We start from the raw sequence: 17,296 nt of genomic DNA on the forward strand, positions 1-17,296 counted from the left end.
AATATGTCAAAGAGGACCCAATAAATAATGGATGCCATGAAGCTTCGGTGGAGGTTGTCGGCTTTGAAATGCGCTCCCAGGTTGAGTCATATTCTCAGTTCTCTCACTCCATTTTACATTTAACTGGCTCTCTGCGGTATAGCCAACATGTCCAACGCACACCCTCACACACACACACACACACACACACATACATTTATAGCTCATTTTTTTGACAGAGGCTGTCTGAAGCAGTTAGTGCTGTGGAGATGCTGAACTCTGAGTTATTACACAGGTGTTGTCTTTGTCTTGAAGGCTATCTCCTGCATATATCAGCTTCAATTTCACTCTGAGTACTTCAGGCTTGAGAGGCCAGTTGATCGTGACAGGAACAAAAAAAAAGAGACAGCAGGACAAAAGAAGAACACAAGCGGCTGTGTGAGCCTTCTCTAAACCAGGTGCTGAAGGAAAATTGCACGGTTTCTTGACGAGTTCAAAACAAAGACTGCAGTGGATTTATTTCTAAACTTTAGGAATTATCTTTATGCTCAAAAGCAGAGCTCTTGCCTGTGATAATCTCTTATGCACAAACTAAGATTAACTCACTTTGGGTACAGAAGAAAACTGCAGTATTGGTGACAAATTCAACAAAAAAAATACTTGGTGTTTTTTGTTGTTGTTGTTGTTGTTGTTGTTTTTAAGCCAGGAAATCTAAAAACTATGCTGTGGATGCCACATGCCAGGATCGTACAAAGATGCATCACAATTAGAATCATAAAAGGTTTACTTACATCTTAGCATAATTAATAACACACTATGGTGAAAAAGAAATATGTACTCCAATATGCTTTAACTTACTTTAATAGCAAAATGACCATCTCGCTTTAAAAACCTCATATAGAGCCGTATGGATTTAGTAGAATATGAATAAATTATTGAAAAACAAAACGAAAACAAATAGTGCACTGAGCTTAGCCCTTATTTTCATTACAATTTTGGTTGATGTTGGTTGATTATTACTCTGTTCTTTTTTTAAAAGGCAGAACAAAAATCACCTGCCAAATGCCATTTTTTAAAAAGAGGGCAAAGGGGGATTAAAGAAAAAAAGAAAACAAAAGGTTAATAGAGTGTGAATATTAGATAATCAGTCAAGACCAACGAAAGTCTAAGGAAGCCAGAAAAGTGCCTTTGCGTATCTCTGGTAAGGTTGTGAATTTTACAATTGCGCGCCTCATTTGTGAATTATTTTATCAAGTTTTAAAATTAAATGGAGATAATTGAGAACCCGGCATTAATTTGTGCATAGGCTAACTTTGTGGGAGCTCATAGCTGAATTAAAACAGTCGCACTCCGACTCACCACTCACGTCTTCCTGAGATACATCCGCTTAATTGAGTCGAGCCGCAGCACTCCTTTCTCCCTCCGCCTGCCTGACCGCAGCATCTCCTCCCGCTCAGGCAGGAGCGACAGCCCTGTGTTTTCCTCCAGGTCCAGCTGTGGGTGTGTGGGTGTGTGTGCGTGTATGAGAGTGAGTGTCAGCGGAGGAGATCAGCTGCTATCCATGCTCTCTTCCTAATGTCACAGTTTAACTCAGCTGCTTGAAACACCGGCTGCGGCTATGGGAGCGTTTGGACTGATGATGAGGATTTTACAGTACGCGGGACTTTACGTTCAACTTAACGCGGGTCTGCGTGACGGATATGTAAAGGTGGATAATCGCGTCTCTGGAAATGGTACGTTCTACCATGACTGAGATCATTCATTTAATAGCCATCAAAATCAGTGTCCTGGTATATTTTATTGAATACTACTTTGATTAGATGAGGATTTGTCTTTTTTCCCCATTTCTTTGGTTTTGGATTTTAAAAGACTGAAGAGATTGTACAGCTAATAATTAAGGCAAAACCTGCATTACAGTTTTGGAATACATTAAGTTCCATTAAAATCAAATGTAGATCTTGACAAAAATATAAACCACTGTTTACTACTTATTTATTAATTAAGCTCCAATCTTGCATATTCAATATCAGTTGAAGTATGTAGAAAACTTCAAACAGCAACAGCTGCTAATGTTAGGCTCAGCTGGATGGAGGACTGCAAGATTTTCTGCTAACAGATCCTGCAAATTTCTAACATATCACTGACTTAAATTTCAGTATCCATACAAACAGGTTTCCTTAGAAATCGGCAGGACCTTAAACACCTGGTTTAGAATAAGGTTTGTGTTAACCATGCAGTGTAAAGAGAGCGCATGGCACTGCAACACATTAACCTTTAATGAATTTTTCCTGCTTTCTTCAGGCTGCAGGTTTTTGTTTTTTGTTTTTTGTTTTTATACCAACAGTTCATCCGTAGTTGTCTTATTACTTTAAGAGTTTGCTTACAGAAATGTTGGCAGCTTTTCTGGTATTCACCTCTGATCAATGTTTAATATTCCACAATCATAAAAATTCATGCATCAGTTAATTTTTGCTGTAATTCAGTTGTTGTTGGAAAACTTGTGGAGAGGAACATTGGAATAAGATATACATTGAGAAGAAATGATATAGGGGCAAATTTAAAATCTGACTATTTTTAATTGTCTATTTCATTGCCCAAATAACTTACAGGAAGATTTCCCCCGTTTTTCACTAGCTGGCACCGTTTCCACAGATTTGCCTTTATTATCTTTGACGTTCCTTGGGCCAAACACGACAAGATTCACTCAAACAAATCTTAAAGACCAGTTTTTGTGACCTTCTCCATGCAGCAGATTTTGTAAGATTTAATAAGACATCAAAGTCTGTTTCTCCACTATTTAGTAAAAGGCAAAACACATTTTCATATCTTACTGCTTAGTTGCAGCCCATGCGGCACAATGTGTTGTAAAGCGAACGTTGTTAAGGAAAAATATGAGGGAATGCTTATTCAGTGAACTTTCGTTGAAATGTGTTTTCAAATGCACAGACCTCCATAAAACTAAAGTCCCTTTTATGCATCTCCAGTGCAAAACCCTAATAAATATAAGCCTAACACAAAACGAATACGTTATAGCTAAACAATTACAAATAAGTGATTGACCTAGTGAAAAAGTGAACTTTGAAACTGTCTTACAGCAAAAACAAACATGCAGGTATCTTACTAAATTGTCTGATGGAGGCAATGAACAGCTTTTGCTGAAATTTATTCTCTTTTACAGCCTTTCTTTCTGTAGCTGCAAGGTTAGACTGACTTCTGTTTTGTAAAACTGCTGCAGGTTCTTCAGGTTTTTGAATTATATGAATGTTTTTGTCATAGACATACAAAAGTCACTTTCACGAATATGTACATGCACTAATAGATTTTGCAACATCCTTATTATTACCCCACATACAACTGAAGGATAAAGAACTTGTGGATCAGCCTACTGCTCTCTAATAGTAAATCATCAGAAGACGTGTGAAAACATCAGGAAGTTGGTCAGCAAATATATGTAGGTTTTGATTGCAATAATATCAATAAAGTTTTTGCCACTGATTATTTGGGAGGACACAAACTATTCTCAATATCCCACTCTTTATGGTCGATTAGAGACCTATTCATTTCAAAATGAGCTTTTCTTTAACATTATTTTTACTGTGTTTCAAGAGATGCTTCTTGGTTGAATGAAAATAATTTTAAATATAAATCTTTCAAGGCTATGAATAATTTAAGGTCTAGTAGCAGGCCTTGAAGTCCCACCATATTTCACTCTTAGCAGCACACAAGCAACTTCAGTAGCAGAAAACTTAGACTTTTGTTATTTCTTATATTTTGGTAATCCTCTGGAGATTTCTCTCTTCCTCTCTTTCATTTTTTTTTTTTAAACCAGACTCTTTGATAAATTGCCTGAGCAGAGGGGGAGCTGAGCCTTCATGCAGAGCAGAGAGGCTGCATGCACCGTTCTGAAGAGTGCTTGTTAGAGTCGACCCTGGCTCATACGTTTTTAGATAAGCACGTCAGGCCCCTGCACCCCACTTACTGCTTGAGCTGAGGTGTCTGGTGAATCACATGCAGGAAAAAAAAAAAAAAAAAAAAAAAAAGATCTACGCGAAGAACGACTGCGGCGTTACGGCAGTCACTCAACGCATTACCTGTTACACTTAAATTGAGGTCAGATCTCGGCTGTGAAATTGGGTCTTTGAGTGCATTTTAGTTCTTGGACAGCACATAGTGAGGACATGTAATGGTGATTGTTGTGAAACCCGCTATTTTTGAACATTTCATTGCAACTTTCCTCTGCAGATACCCTTCTTTCACCCCGTTGCAAGTGTGGCATCTTCACAGTGTTGGAGTGTGTAACAAATTCATTAGACTTCCAAAGTGTCTGGGATCCTCTGCTAGGTGTCCCCCTAATGAGGATGACCAGCCTCTGCACTTTTTATTGGCTTTCAATTTAATGGTGCTCTGACAGTGCTGGTTGGAGTGGGGGTGGACAGATTATAGAGTCATGCTGTCACAGCACAGGCAGGCAGAGGACTGCTTAGAAAGAAAAAGCCAATAAAGGAAGCTTGAAACAATGTACCCTGTAAGATATGCATCGAGACCAGAGTAAATCTTATTTGAAGGGATGGTTTGTCATTTGTGAATGGAAGAGCTGTAGATGTCGAGGTGGGCGCGGGGGAGGAGTTTAGAAAACAAAAACGACATCCTCCCCAAGGAGGGTAAACCAGAAAAAAAAATCATTGCTAAGGAAGCTGGTTGTTTACAAGGTGCTGCATCCAAGCATATCTACAGAAAGTTGAGATGAAGAAAAAAAATGTGTGGTAGGAAAAGGTGCAACAGGGACAACTGCAAACTGGAGAAGATTGTCAAGCAAAATCCATTCAAGAATTTAGGGGCGCTTCACGTCTGTAGAACGGGTGGAGAGGCACAGAATCGTCCATATTGGTGGGTCTGATGAGAGACACGAGATCCAACAATACAGAAGACCTGAAGGCTACCAACACAACAACCTGGGCTTCCTTTACACCTCAGCAGAACCACAGGTTGATTACCTCTGCTCCACTCTGCATTGATGTAGTAATTTATGTGACATTTCCATTTTTAATATTCCCTTTTACTGAGCAAATTTAAATTTTATGATACACTGAATATTTAGGTTTTTTTTTTTAAATCCATCTGTTAACCATAATCAAAGGTTCTGTCAACAAACGTTTGACAGTTTTCACTCAATGTTTACATATTGAGTTTAACTTTATAAAATGAGTGACAATTTTTTTTTTTCTTGAGATTCTGAATTTGTGGATGTACACAAATTCACATTATCCTCTCACTACCTGTGATACAGTATGACATGCTTAGGAAAAACCTGTGCGAAACGGCATGTGTTACAACTCGTGCCACATCGTTGACGTTGCCTCTTCTTGGTGGAGAATGCAGAAATAGCTTGTGAGTGCTGTGTCCCAGGGGCTATGAAAAATTCACTCCACGAGCCAGAAGTAAGGGTGGCAACAAGCAGACAGCTGCTCGGTTGATTACTGGTGCCATTCGTATTTCATTATTTTTACCTTCCACCTTGAATTCAGGCTGAAGGTCTCTCGGCGTACCGTTATTTCCCCAAGGAGAATCTGCCGGTATACCCCATTAATGATTCTGAACCAAATATAGACTTATTGACTTTCATGAAGTATCCCTCAGTACTTGTTTGTTTTGCTTTAAAAACAATAAAAATAAAAAAAAAATCTCTCACCATTTGCGTTAAGAATCTCAGAGAACTTACGTCAGCATTACATAATTATCCAATATTTCACTGTCAGTGTGATTCGATGTGTTAGTTAAAGCAATATCTTATTAGCTGCACTCAAAAGAAACAGCCCTTGAGTACTGAGTGATTGCTTCCCAGATCTTAGCATTTCCCAAGCTAAGTTAACATACTTAGTATCTTATTGTACGCAGGATTAAAGCTTTTGATGCGAGATTAAAGCTTCCAAAGATCAAGATAAACGTCCCCTGTAGATTTTCTTTTTAACAGCAGCTTACTGTTGTTTTCACTCAAAACTCCCTCTGTGTGTCGGTGAATATTAAATCCATTCATCACATTAGTGAATTACGTTTTCGCAGAAGGACTCGCTCCACAGGCTGTTAACGTTCTGTGTGGTGGGAGTTATAAGCCTGAAAATTTCTTCTCATTGGTTTTGAGACACTAAAAGAAGTTGCTAAAAAAAAAGGAGTTTGCGCAAAGCTCCAACGAAGAAGCATCTTCTCATGAGAAACATTGCAGTTGAAACGGACGGAGATGTTCCAGCTCCCCTCAGCCTTTAGTGACTTAATGAATGCATCTGTTTTAGACGAGAACCGTCAGGAAAACTGTGTTGAGTTTGGTTGAGAATTTTAATCTTAAAAAAAGGCTTTAAGTGCTATGGTCAAAATCTCCAGCTTTAGCTGAAACATATTTAGCAATGAATAAATTACCACTGTTCTAGGTCAGTTAGTGCCTATTGTATTTTATGGTGTTAAAGTTTAAATCTTTAATTTCTATTTTCATCAATCTAAACTTGCCTTGGGATGGATTGGCGACATGTCCAGGATGTTCTCCGCCCCTCGCCTGATGACTGCTGGAGATTGGGCCCTACAATTGTTACCCTTGTAGGGTAACAAGGGTAATAATAATGATGGATGGATGGATGGATGGATGGATGGATGGATGGATGGATGGATGGATGGATGGATGGATGGATGGATCTAACCTGACCTAGAAAACAGTGGATGTTACCCCATTTTTCTGGTGAGACTGGTAGAGAAAGCAGCTTCCAATGGGTGTGTACTGAGCTGTGTTTTCAAAGTGACTGATTAGCAGTTCAGCTAAACTTCTTTAACATAAAGCACCAGTGGACATGTCCTTACTAAGCTTCTTCTGCTGAAGTTTTGGTCAGACGAAGCTTAGCTTGTAGCTTGAGTGTGTTTTTAGCAATGGAAACCCAGATTACTTCTGCGAGAGACTTATCTACCTGTTAGTAACAGACGAAAGAATCAAGTCGTATGTGGCTGAATCTGCATTTAAACCACCGCTGACTGCTTCATATGTGTGTATAAACTTATAGCTTATACTTTTTACGGACACTATCTCCAACAGGCTCAGATTTTCTACAACTACTCCAGTCTTATCCTATAAAATTTTGGCTAAAACAACCTGAAGCTCTTTTGGGTCGGTCCCCTCCCTCTCTTGTTCCCAAATGCAATGTAGGATCCAAGAGCAGATACACGTGTCTTGCTTTCTTCTCATCCATACGAGCATGTGTCGTCTTTCTCCCATTACATGCTTTCCTTATTTTATCCCCTCTTAATTTTTTATGAGTCTATAGTGGAGAGTAAGCAACTATCACTTCTATCACTGCTCACTGAGCAATAAAGTGAAAAATGCTAAGGAGGGCCTTTTTAAATATGTATGTGCCCTACGTAGAGCTTCAAACACGAGTCCCTTGCGTCTGCTTGAGGATGGTTCTGACAGTACTGCCTTTATGAAAATCTATACTTAGACGAGGCCAAGCCAAGCAAACTCATTCTTCGCCAGCTCTCAAGCATTATAAATGAGACAGCCTGGTGTGCTGAAAATTTCCCTGGAAGTCAATACCGAGAACTACATGTTTTTCATCTTTTCACAGACAGGGCCTTGAAATCGTGCAAGCGGAGTCAGCTTTTGGGTTGATTTAGCATTCTGCCAAGGTTATGGGGATTGATTTCTGGGAGATGCTGCTGTGATTCAAGTCGGGAAGCTGTTGGTGTCTGTTGAATAGGCTCGCTTCGTGTGCAGCGGCATGCAGTTTGTTTGTGAACAAAGTCGTGTTTAGCACCCTGTTTGGGGAGGAGGGTGTCTGCATAGCAAACTAAAAATGTAATTTGACAACTGTCAGAGGGATTATCCAACCCCGTTAGGGGATCAGAGCTTAACGAAAGATGCACACCAGCATCCTTGTGGCTGTGGAGAGGGAGTGTGTGGTAAGCTTCGTGAACATCCTCTTCCTTCCATTCTACTGTACTAGAAAAGTGTTGCAACGCAATTGTATGTAAGATTTGACCTCAGTCAAAAGATGTGCTTACAGTTTGGAATGGTGATGCACCATATAACCATGTGCAGCAGAATGACAACACCTTCAAAAGCATCTGCGGTTCTGAATATGGGGCGGAAGTAACAGAACCATTACACTGAAATGGGACCTTTAAACTAACATGAGTCAACTGACCTCTTTAGCTGTTTTGGTCACACATCTCAAAGCACAATTGGTTGTAAAACAGCTTTTGTGGAAATTGGTTAAGGCTCCACTGTTCAAATTCTTAATTTATTTGTCGACTGAGTCAGTCAACAAATGAACCATTCAGTCTTCTCTATACCAACTTGGACAAGGACACCTATTGAATTTTTTGTCTGGTAGTTAATTACGTTCTTTAAAAGATCGTATCAGCTTTTCAGTTTCAGTTCCACTTCACAATTATTGAATTAATTCATTTAAAATGTTTAATCAAGATGCATGAGAAAGAAGGTTATTAACTCCAACAGACTCACATCTCAGATATAGAAATTTTATATTATCCTTGCTCTGTTCACTTCTTATTTGCTGGTGTATCTTAGTCACGATAAAGCTGTCTGTGCTCAAGGACAACACTTGGTTATAAGTTTTGTCTCTTAACACTGCTTCCACTGAGCACCTGGGAAAGTTTCACAACTGAATAATAAAACTTAAATGCTTCCATAAAGTCAATGAAGCATCATCCATCTAATGTCTATACCCACTTATCCCGACAGGGACACAGAGTGCCTATCTCCAGCTCTCATTGGGCGAGAGGCGGGGTACACCTTGGACAGGTTGCCAGTTCATCACAAACAAAGCAACATAAATAAGATTATTAATAGAGTAAATATATGTGGTGTCATTACTGTCTACACTCATCTCAAGAGAATTTGAGTGTAGACTCAAATTACACGATTTTATCCCAGATGATGCCTTCCTCATAGGGTGGAATAAACAGAAACAGAAGTTGTTGTTTTTTGTTTGTTTTTTTTGTTTTTCTTAGATACTTAAGATCTCAGGGAACCTCTATTTGGATCTTTTATGAGTCATACTGCCATAATGCATCCACAAACCTTGATATTTCTGCCATATACAGCTGAGGTGCTGTATATAGTTTATGCATGTCTGTAAAGTATGCATGTATGCATTAACTGCAGTCTTGCTTATTCTGAGATATTTACGTCTGCACCTCTTACTGATATTTATTCATATGTTTTTCTTTTTTAAATAATTGAATAAGTAGATTATAAGACCTTTTTGACAGGCTCTCTGCTTTACTGTAGGTCTAAGGTTTATTGATCTGTCTTTTCCCCAACCCTTGAACATGGCAGAACTGCGAACCCACCCAGACATGGCCGACTAAACTGAAAGGAAAGACATCATCAAATAGAGGCGGGGCCAGGAGGGCCATGATAACTCTGGAGACCCAGCAGAGAACCATAACTATCTAGGAAATAGAAGTTTTTAAAAAAAAAATTGTTTATGATATTCTGGGGGAAAACTACTAATCTCTTTACTCTGGAGTTTCTTCCATTTCTTATTCTCTCTCCTCTATCTTCCAGCTCTGTTTACGGAGGTCCCTCGTGACGTTACGACACAGATCGGTGAAGACGTGGAGATGGCTTGCTCCTTCCATGGGGCGGGCTCTCCCTCATTCTCCCTGGAGATCCAGTGGTGGTACATCAAGAACCACAAAGACTCTCAAGGGCTGGCCTCACAAATCTCTAACACAGTAAGCTAAATGGCATTGCACGTCTTCCTTACTTCTTTGTCTGAACAAAGATTTTCGATTTTCAGAGATATATGAAAAGCAAAAATGTACATTTTAAAGTTGAAATACTGCCAACGAGTAAGTCACAGATGCCAGAAGCTATTTTCTCATTGTGATTCATGGCTGAATTGAATACGTTTTCAAAGTCTCTTGAAGGTCCTCATTGAGGGGCATCATCAAACTCAATATTGTGAGCTGAGTTATCTCTAACAGGTACTAACGGGCCTAAGGTTGTAAAAATTCTCATCTTGGACCCTTTTAATTTTGAGTAAACGAGCCCCTCTAAACACCTCCTGCCTTCTTGAGCTGTTGCCACTCCAGCTGAATACGAACTATCTCCAAGAGAGAAAACACTTTGAGGACTGCTAGAGCCGAGCTTAAAGCTGACTATGTATCAGTCAAAGTGAAAGGAATTATTAGCCATGGCAGACAGCCTCTGGCATAAAAACGAAGGTATAATTGCTGATTAGCATTTGCCAGCACTAGGGGAAACAGGTTGACTTCCTCCCATTGGGTGGTGGTGGTGGTGGTGGGGTTGGGGTTGGGGGGACTCAGGCTCCCCTGTTGAGCCTCTGGACACTGTAATTGGCTCTGAGAAAGAAATAGATTTTCAAAATCTCCCTTTTCTCCATGCATAATTCATACCCATGCCCAAAAGAATACCTCTGTGCAGCCGCATACATAATCGCAAGTTTTCCTAGTCGGAAGCTTACGTGCTCGGGGTGCGTGTAAGCATATTGCATATTTGTGAGTCTGGACTAAATAAGACGTGATGTCAGTGACATAGAAGGGATATGAAGAACATCATCAAACATATTTGCTTCATGTTGCTCGCAAAGAAGATGTTTGTAAATTTCCTAAACTGCTTTCTGTGTCTCCGTGCAGGTTGGGACTCTCGAGGAAATGCCGAAAGATGCCACCAAAATTAGTGTAAGCAGGATTTGTAAGCACAAAAACTCAACTTTTGAAAAATTAGTCAAACCCACTGAGCCTTTTTTAAATTGCCATATTGCAGCCACAAACTTCAAGAGCCAAATTGCTAAGAGGAAAGAAAATGTTGTTGCTCTGAAATACTATATATTTCATAAATAAGAATTTGAAGTGTGCTTTAATCTGTGCTTAATAGAACGAGTGTTCACTAGTGTTACAGTAGAGTATTTCTCTATTGCAGCTTTACACATATAGAAATGGTATTCCAATTCTGTTAAAATTCTCTAGTTCGCTTAAAATTGCTGGAGAGTATCTGTTAACTTTCATTTTCAAGCCTGATCACATACTCAATTAGCTCATTATTTTTTGTACCTCCTAAGTATATAGGTAGCAAAAACTTGCATTCTGGTCTTGTATGACCAGAGCACCATCTTTCACACGTTTACTGAGTGAAACTGCAAACAGGACCAGTTATGGTTTTCTTACAACAATGGCTTTATTCTTGTATTTAATCTGCAAAGGATCTGCCCAAGTATTAGTTGTCCTGATGAGAGATTCTCACACCTGAGCTGTGGATCTCTGCAGCTCCTCTAGAGTTGCTGTGGACCTCTTGACTGCCTCTCTGATTATTGCTCTCCTTGTCTGGCCTTTCGGTTCAGGTGGATGGACATTTCTTGGTAGGCTTGTTGTTGTGCCACGTTCAAAATTTGGGGTGCAAGTTTGTAACTTTACCTGGTTTTAAACTTCTCCACAGCTTTATGTTTGACCTCTATGCTTTCATCATTAGTCTTCATGGCATTGTCTCTGAAGACCTCTGTCTATTAGTAGCTTGCTGATTCGCCAATTTACTAAAGTTTCTGTGGAAAGTGAGTCCAAGTTATTTTCAGAAAATTCTTAGTCGCAGAAGCATATATCTAAGATTTTCCAAAGAATATGCAGCTGAAGATGATGAAATACTTAATTTACAGATTATTTTTTTTGCTTGGGTACTTTATAATAGTGACATTTCATGTAATTTCCGGCAGTATTTCGTTTAAGACACTCTGCCTCTGTTGGCGACAGGTGGTAAAAGTGGCCGGCAGCAACATCTCCCACAAACTCCGTCTCTCCGGTGTGAAACCAGCAGACGAGGGCACGTACGAGTGCCACGTCATCGACCACAGCGGCCCTGTGGAGCAGCGCTACCGTGTCCAGGCCTACCTCCGAGTGGAGCCGGACAGGCTTCAGGAGTCTGACGACGCTCAGCTGCAGGAACTCGAACACCCCTCAAGGGGGAGCCGCTTGCAGCAGAACAACGACCGGGAACTGAGGAAGAGATCAGCTCACACTATTCCTGACTGCAGGGGGCGCTGTGTCCTTTAGAGTGGGAATTGTGTCTGTCTGCATGTTCCTCTGTTAGAACGTGTGTGTTGGTTACCACACTAGTGGCTCTTTATTTCTTGAAGGATATTCTGTGCTTAATGATCTTATCTTGTTGCTTGGAAGCCAGTGTTGGTGGATGTTATTTAAAGGGTTTTGTGTACCAGTACATTTTTTGTTCTTGTTGTTCTTTTTTTTTTATTTTTATGTGCTTTTTGCTTTAAAATTATGTGAACAGTAACTGCAAGAAATGAATAAAGTGAACTTGTTTTCTGCTATTTTATGATGAAAAACAGCAATGCCGAAATTATTAATGCAGTTGCAGGAAATGGGAGTTGGAACCAGACATTATACAAACCTCCTATAGAAAGACACATAACCACTTATTTCTGATAGTCGGACATTAAATCAGACTAAATCTTTCTGGTTTTAGGTCAGTTTATTTGCTAAGTGCTAGAAAAGGAGCACGAGGATATTTTTCAGATTTTTTTCAAAGTTTTTTTTCCCCTTTCAAACTATACGACTTTAGTGTAATGTTTTTAGGTTATGTAATGGCCAAATTTGATTTCTCACAATTATTCTTGTTGATTTCTTTTGATCTTATTTTGCGCTGTCGCTTTAAAACCCCTCAACTAACCATGTGTCGTCATGGATACTCTGACTGACTAACATGTAAGCGTTTCGAGAGTGCCTCAAATCTTGCAAAAGCTGCGATATGATCACATGGGTTGATTGTTTAAATATGTAGTTAATTTATTTTCTCTGACTATAGAGAAAATAAAATAAAAAGTCTCATTATTTTTACATTTAGCAAAAAGGAATACGTTTTGTAGTCCTGACTGACTAAACTATATAGTCTGATTTAATGTCAGTGACAGAAAAATGGTTGTGCCTTTTTATATATAGTGGATGTAAATGCCTGATTCAAATGATTATTTTTGGGTTTTTACTTTTTACTTAGGTTGTCTTTGACTGAAACATAATGGGATTATCAGTGTTACTGTAAAAATGCTTTAAAAAAGAAAGTATATTTATTTTGTTCTTCTGGAAAATAAGAATGAGTCGCAGTCAATTTAGAGTAAACCGTATATTGTTTGACTTTTAAACCAGATATATGTCCTCTAATCACATGGGGTTTTAAAATCTGTTTTTACGTATCAAGCTGACCGTAAGCACTTTACTGTTAGTAATGTTATGGCTGCCATTATTCACAGTATCAATTTGTGTCTCCGCTTTAACAGAGCATGTAACTTTATGCTCGATTTGAATTGTGTTATTTGTGCTGCTGCTATTTCTTCTGTAAATGTATTATTCAAATATGTTATTTTCTTTTCTTGTTTGGTGATCTTGTTTGGTTCCTGCTTAATTAAATGATAAATAAGAAATCACAGGCCTGAAGGTAGCTATCTAGCATTTTTATATCCTTCACTCAACAACTAAATTGCATCTGTTGTTGAGGGTTACAGATAGAAGCTACGGCAACATAATAGTGACAGAAATCTTGAATGTAAATGAATTGCTCGATTAGTAGCTAATAAAGGCACCCTCTTTTATCTGCTTTGGATAGTGTGGGTTTGACTTTACTGATATTTACCTTTATACATTTTGTTGCACAAATTGCGTCACAGAAACTATATGGAAAAATGTTCCAGATTGTCGTTTGCTGCCAGCTCCAGACTGACGGGAGCAAGCTCTCCATGCTGCTTTTCAACACTGAGTTCATCTTTTTGACCAGCAGAGAGCAGCACTGTTTAAGATATACACATATGAAGAAAAGCACCAGGCAAGACAGAAATACTGCTGCAGATGTACTGTCGGAAATAACAAAAAATATTACGGAGTGCTGATATAACATTATTTTAACTCACTTAAACTCTGAAAGGTATTTGTTCCAGGGAAACCGGTGTTCACTGGGAAGTGCTCATAATTGTGCTACTGCACTAAATGTCCTGCTGGCAACAACAGGGTTCTGGTTTGGTTACTGATACTTAATGTTTGATTTGAGGTAACTTGATGGGAAAATACTGGTTCTTAATGGGATTCCTTTCATTAACGCCAACCTCAGTGAGGCTTATCTTTAATTACTGAATAGTTTCTAGCTTGTTTAGTCTGTCTCGATTTTTAAATTTCGGAATAAGAAATTACTTTTCAGAGTCCATTAAAACAGCTGGACAGTCCTTTAATTAAGTGTTGACCAGAAATCTACATTAGCGTCAAAAATCGACCAGTGCGTAGACATCATATCCTGTGGAAAAATTGTTTGCTGCACAACTGACAGAAACTTTTTATGACTGAGTCAATTCCCTAATGCAGTGTCACCCAAAGCAAAGAGCTATATACCCAAAACTTTTTAAAGAAGCACTTTACCTGAGATTGTACATTAATAGTATTCCTCCATGGAGTACTAAGGTATAATGTCTTCATAATTTTGGCATTCCATGAACAATGAAAATGACAATGAAGGGGGTCATTTAGCAGAACATATGAAAGGAGGAGGACTTTATGTTTCTTACATGTTGTCAATCTATAAGTTTAAAAAGGGGGTCCAGGTTAGTGTGTAAAACAAGTTTATCAAGCTCTTAAAAGACATGTAGGGTTATGTTATATTCTTATGTAGTCTTCAGTGAGACAAAAGTATGAACCACCTATATGGTTCTTATTTGATCGCCATAGAAGTATTCCTCGTGAAATGCTTTATTATCTGAATGTCTTTTTCCTCGATAAAGTCTTTGGTGAAACCATTTCTCCCCTCTGCCCTTTATGTCCAGTGGTTCTGCATCTTTCTTTCTTTGCTAACCAAAGTCTGATAGCAGAAGATGGCTGCTCACGGTGAGCCATGAGCCAGTAGAACCATGGTTAAATTAAATTAACCTCAAATTAACCTCCATGTCGCCTTGGATGTTGCAAGCATGCGGCAACATGGAGGTTTCCATCATTAACTTTCATTAACTTTCCATCATTAACTTAACAAATCATTAACTTTCTAGGGCAAGCATGTGGCAACATGGAGGTTTCCATGTCTTTCTAGGGCATGCTTGCCCTAGAAAGTTAATGATTTGATGCAATTAGCTGGGCTGCCTTGGACAGAATCGAATCTGTGTTGTAAACAATGTGATGTGTGATGAGCAAAGGAAGAATTAAAATTTCCACTTAAAATTGGGAGTGGTGGGAAGGTGGAGCAACTATTTGAAGAGCATATTCCTCTGAAATGAAAGTCACGCATCGTCCCATCAGATGATGATTCGTATTTATTTCACTGTTCCCAAGATACAATCAAAATGTATATACATGAGATGCTGCAACAGTTGTCACTCTTGTAAAATCTGTGTTCAAGCTCTCACAATTCTTTATTTGTTGTAGACAGGAGTTTTATTGTAGAACTTTAAAAAAAAAAAGTTAAGCCCTATTAGCATCTGAAGTGATGCTAATCATCGCTTCAGACTGAGAAGAATACAAATAGACTTTAAAATATATGCCTTGATTAACAAAGTTCTCTACTAACTTATATTTTTTTTTCTCACAACAGGAAGCTTAAATGAATGATATAAGAAAAGAAGAGAAAGAAAATACATGAGAATAAAAGCTTTTTTTTAAGTCGGTAGAAATAAAAGAGTGTAAATTTGCTTGGAAAAGCATGATGGAAAAACAGATGGAATATGTTTCCACCTTCAGGTCTATATAACACCTCATTTTCCAATAATGACATTCCTGTAGCCCTTGACGTGACACAACTTGTTGCTATCGAAGTCGACGACCAGTTTTCTCAAGCCAGAATGGGTCGGAGTGAAGTAGATTTTGACTTTGGCGTCTTCCCCTGGTCCCACCGTGCAGCCCAACCTGGAAGGTAAATATTTGAGTATTACTTCTCTGAACGCTGCTTGGAGGCTTTGTCAAGATCCTCAGATTGCATAAACATTTCACAGATATAAATCACTGCAGGCACAGAACTCTTTGCTTATGACTATCTATGGAGGTGATGCAGCCAGAGCAGCAGTGTTTGAGCTGCTCTAGACAGAAATCAAAATGCAAGGATTCTTTTTAATCTCCTGTCTACACAAATTGTGTGTAAACAGGAGGTCATTTTAGGTGCAGCTGGAAATCTAGCAACCTCTCAGAGATGATGTTTCCCCCAGTGAGGTTGGCCCCCTCAATGCTGTAGCAGCAGTTGTCCAGCGGCTCTGGCAGAGGGTTCTGGAGGCTGATCTCTGCGGCCAGCTTCCGGTTCTCCTTCGGTTCACCCAGGATCTGTAGGGAACAACCACATTAGCCTGATTAAAGTCTTGCAACATTGCAACTAAGAACTTCGGTGTATTTTGTTGGGATTTTATGTGGCAAGCCAACACAACGTAGAAAGTAAGAGTGAAGTGGATTTAAAAATCTTAAAATGAGATGCTCATTTGTATTCAACTCGCTTTGCTTTGTGGTCCACGAATTAAAATCCACTGCAACCAGCTGCCTTCTGATCTGCATGTTTTTTTAATGGCCCAGTCAAAGTTCACCTAAATTGAATCGAGAATTTGTAAAATTTTAGAACTATGCATTTTCCTACTTCGTCTCCACAATTGAAATCTACAAGCTGAGGTATGTTTACAAGCAATACAGAGCAGCCTTAAAAAGGTTTATCTGCAGAAGGTGACCTGAAAAAGCAAAAGGAGACAAGAAGCACCAAAGAAGGAAAGGACTGCTTTACAGCAGTTGCACTGCAGCTGTGTGAGAAGTCAGAAGGACAAAAGATAAATTTAAATTCCTCAATGGAGTAACTCTCAGCTTGTGTCTCTGAAGTTTCTAACATCTTCCTCAGCTGTGGCCTCTGTGTGTGTTATGTGTCTCTGAGCGTGACACTTCCGGGCAATCAGACCGAATGCCTGATATTTACAGCGTATTTACTCTGGCTTCTTACACGGTCATCGCCAGGTCAAACTTCTACCAACACAGAGCTGCATATTCACCATTCAGCTCTTAAACATGGCATTGAAAGCTTATCTTTGCAATTTCACTCTGACTGATTTGACAAATTCTGCACACCCCTACAACTATTGCTTCTGGATAACCCAACTTAACCTTTTTACCTACTATGTAGCTCCAGTACTATACACACTCAACAACTATACCTTATAGTCACCCTTAAAACGGTCCTGCTCCACTTCACCTTAGGGTCTGTACTGCTTTTGATCTGTTAAAATCACCCGATTGTTAAATTTATCAACAGTGCTTTGCAGAAGCATTCTACAGCAATTAAAGTTTTCTACAA

At 39.1% G+C, this 17,296-nt stretch overlaps 1 protein-coding gene and 2 long non-coding RNA genes across 3 annotated transcripts; 1 reads left to right on the forward strand and 2 right to left on the reverse strand.

The window, feature by feature from the left end:
* Positions 1–1,388: 1,388 nt before the first annotated feature.
* On the forward strand, positions 1,389–12,241 carry LOC106952777 (V-set and transmembrane domain-containing protein 2-like protein). The gene is made up of 4 exons (XM_015041114.1): positions 1,389–1,712; positions 9,548–9,717; positions 10,642–10,686; positions 11,749–12,241. The coding sequence occupies exons 1-4, from the start codon at positions 1,598–1,600 to the stop codon at positions 12,046–12,048; spliced, it is 630 nt and encodes a 209-aa protein (XP_014896600.1). The 5' UTR covers positions 1,389–1,597; the 3' UTR covers positions 12,049–12,241.
* A 5-nt stretch (positions 12,242–12,246) lies between these two features.
* LOC106952778 (uncharacterized) lies at positions 12,247–13,617 on the reverse strand. Its single transcript, XR_001426052.1, has 2 exons — positions 12,996–13,617; positions 12,247–12,498 (listed from the first exon to the last, which is right to left on the reverse strand). It is a non-coding gene; the product is annotated as an uncharacterized LOC106952778 (long non-coding RNA).
* Positions 13,618–15,275: 1,658 nt separating this feature from the next.
* Positions 15,276–16,318, reverse strand: LOC106952779 (uncharacterized). Its single transcript, XR_001426053.1, has 2 exons — positions 16,154–16,318; positions 15,276–15,882 (listed from the first exon to the last, which is right to left on the reverse strand). It is a non-coding gene; the product is annotated as an uncharacterized LOC106952779 (long non-coding RNA).
* Positions 16,319–17,296: the final 978 nt, after the last annotated feature.

Source organism: Poecilia latipinna, unplaced genomic scaffold (genome assembly GCF_001443285.1).
Source record: "Poecilia latipinna isolate Pla-1442-1.1 unplaced genomic scaffold, P_latipinna-1.0 Scaffold538, whole genome shotgun sequence".
Taxonomy (NCBI): Eukaryota; Metazoa; Chordata; class Actinopteri; order Cyprinodontiformes; family Poeciliidae; genus Poecilia; species Poecilia latipinna.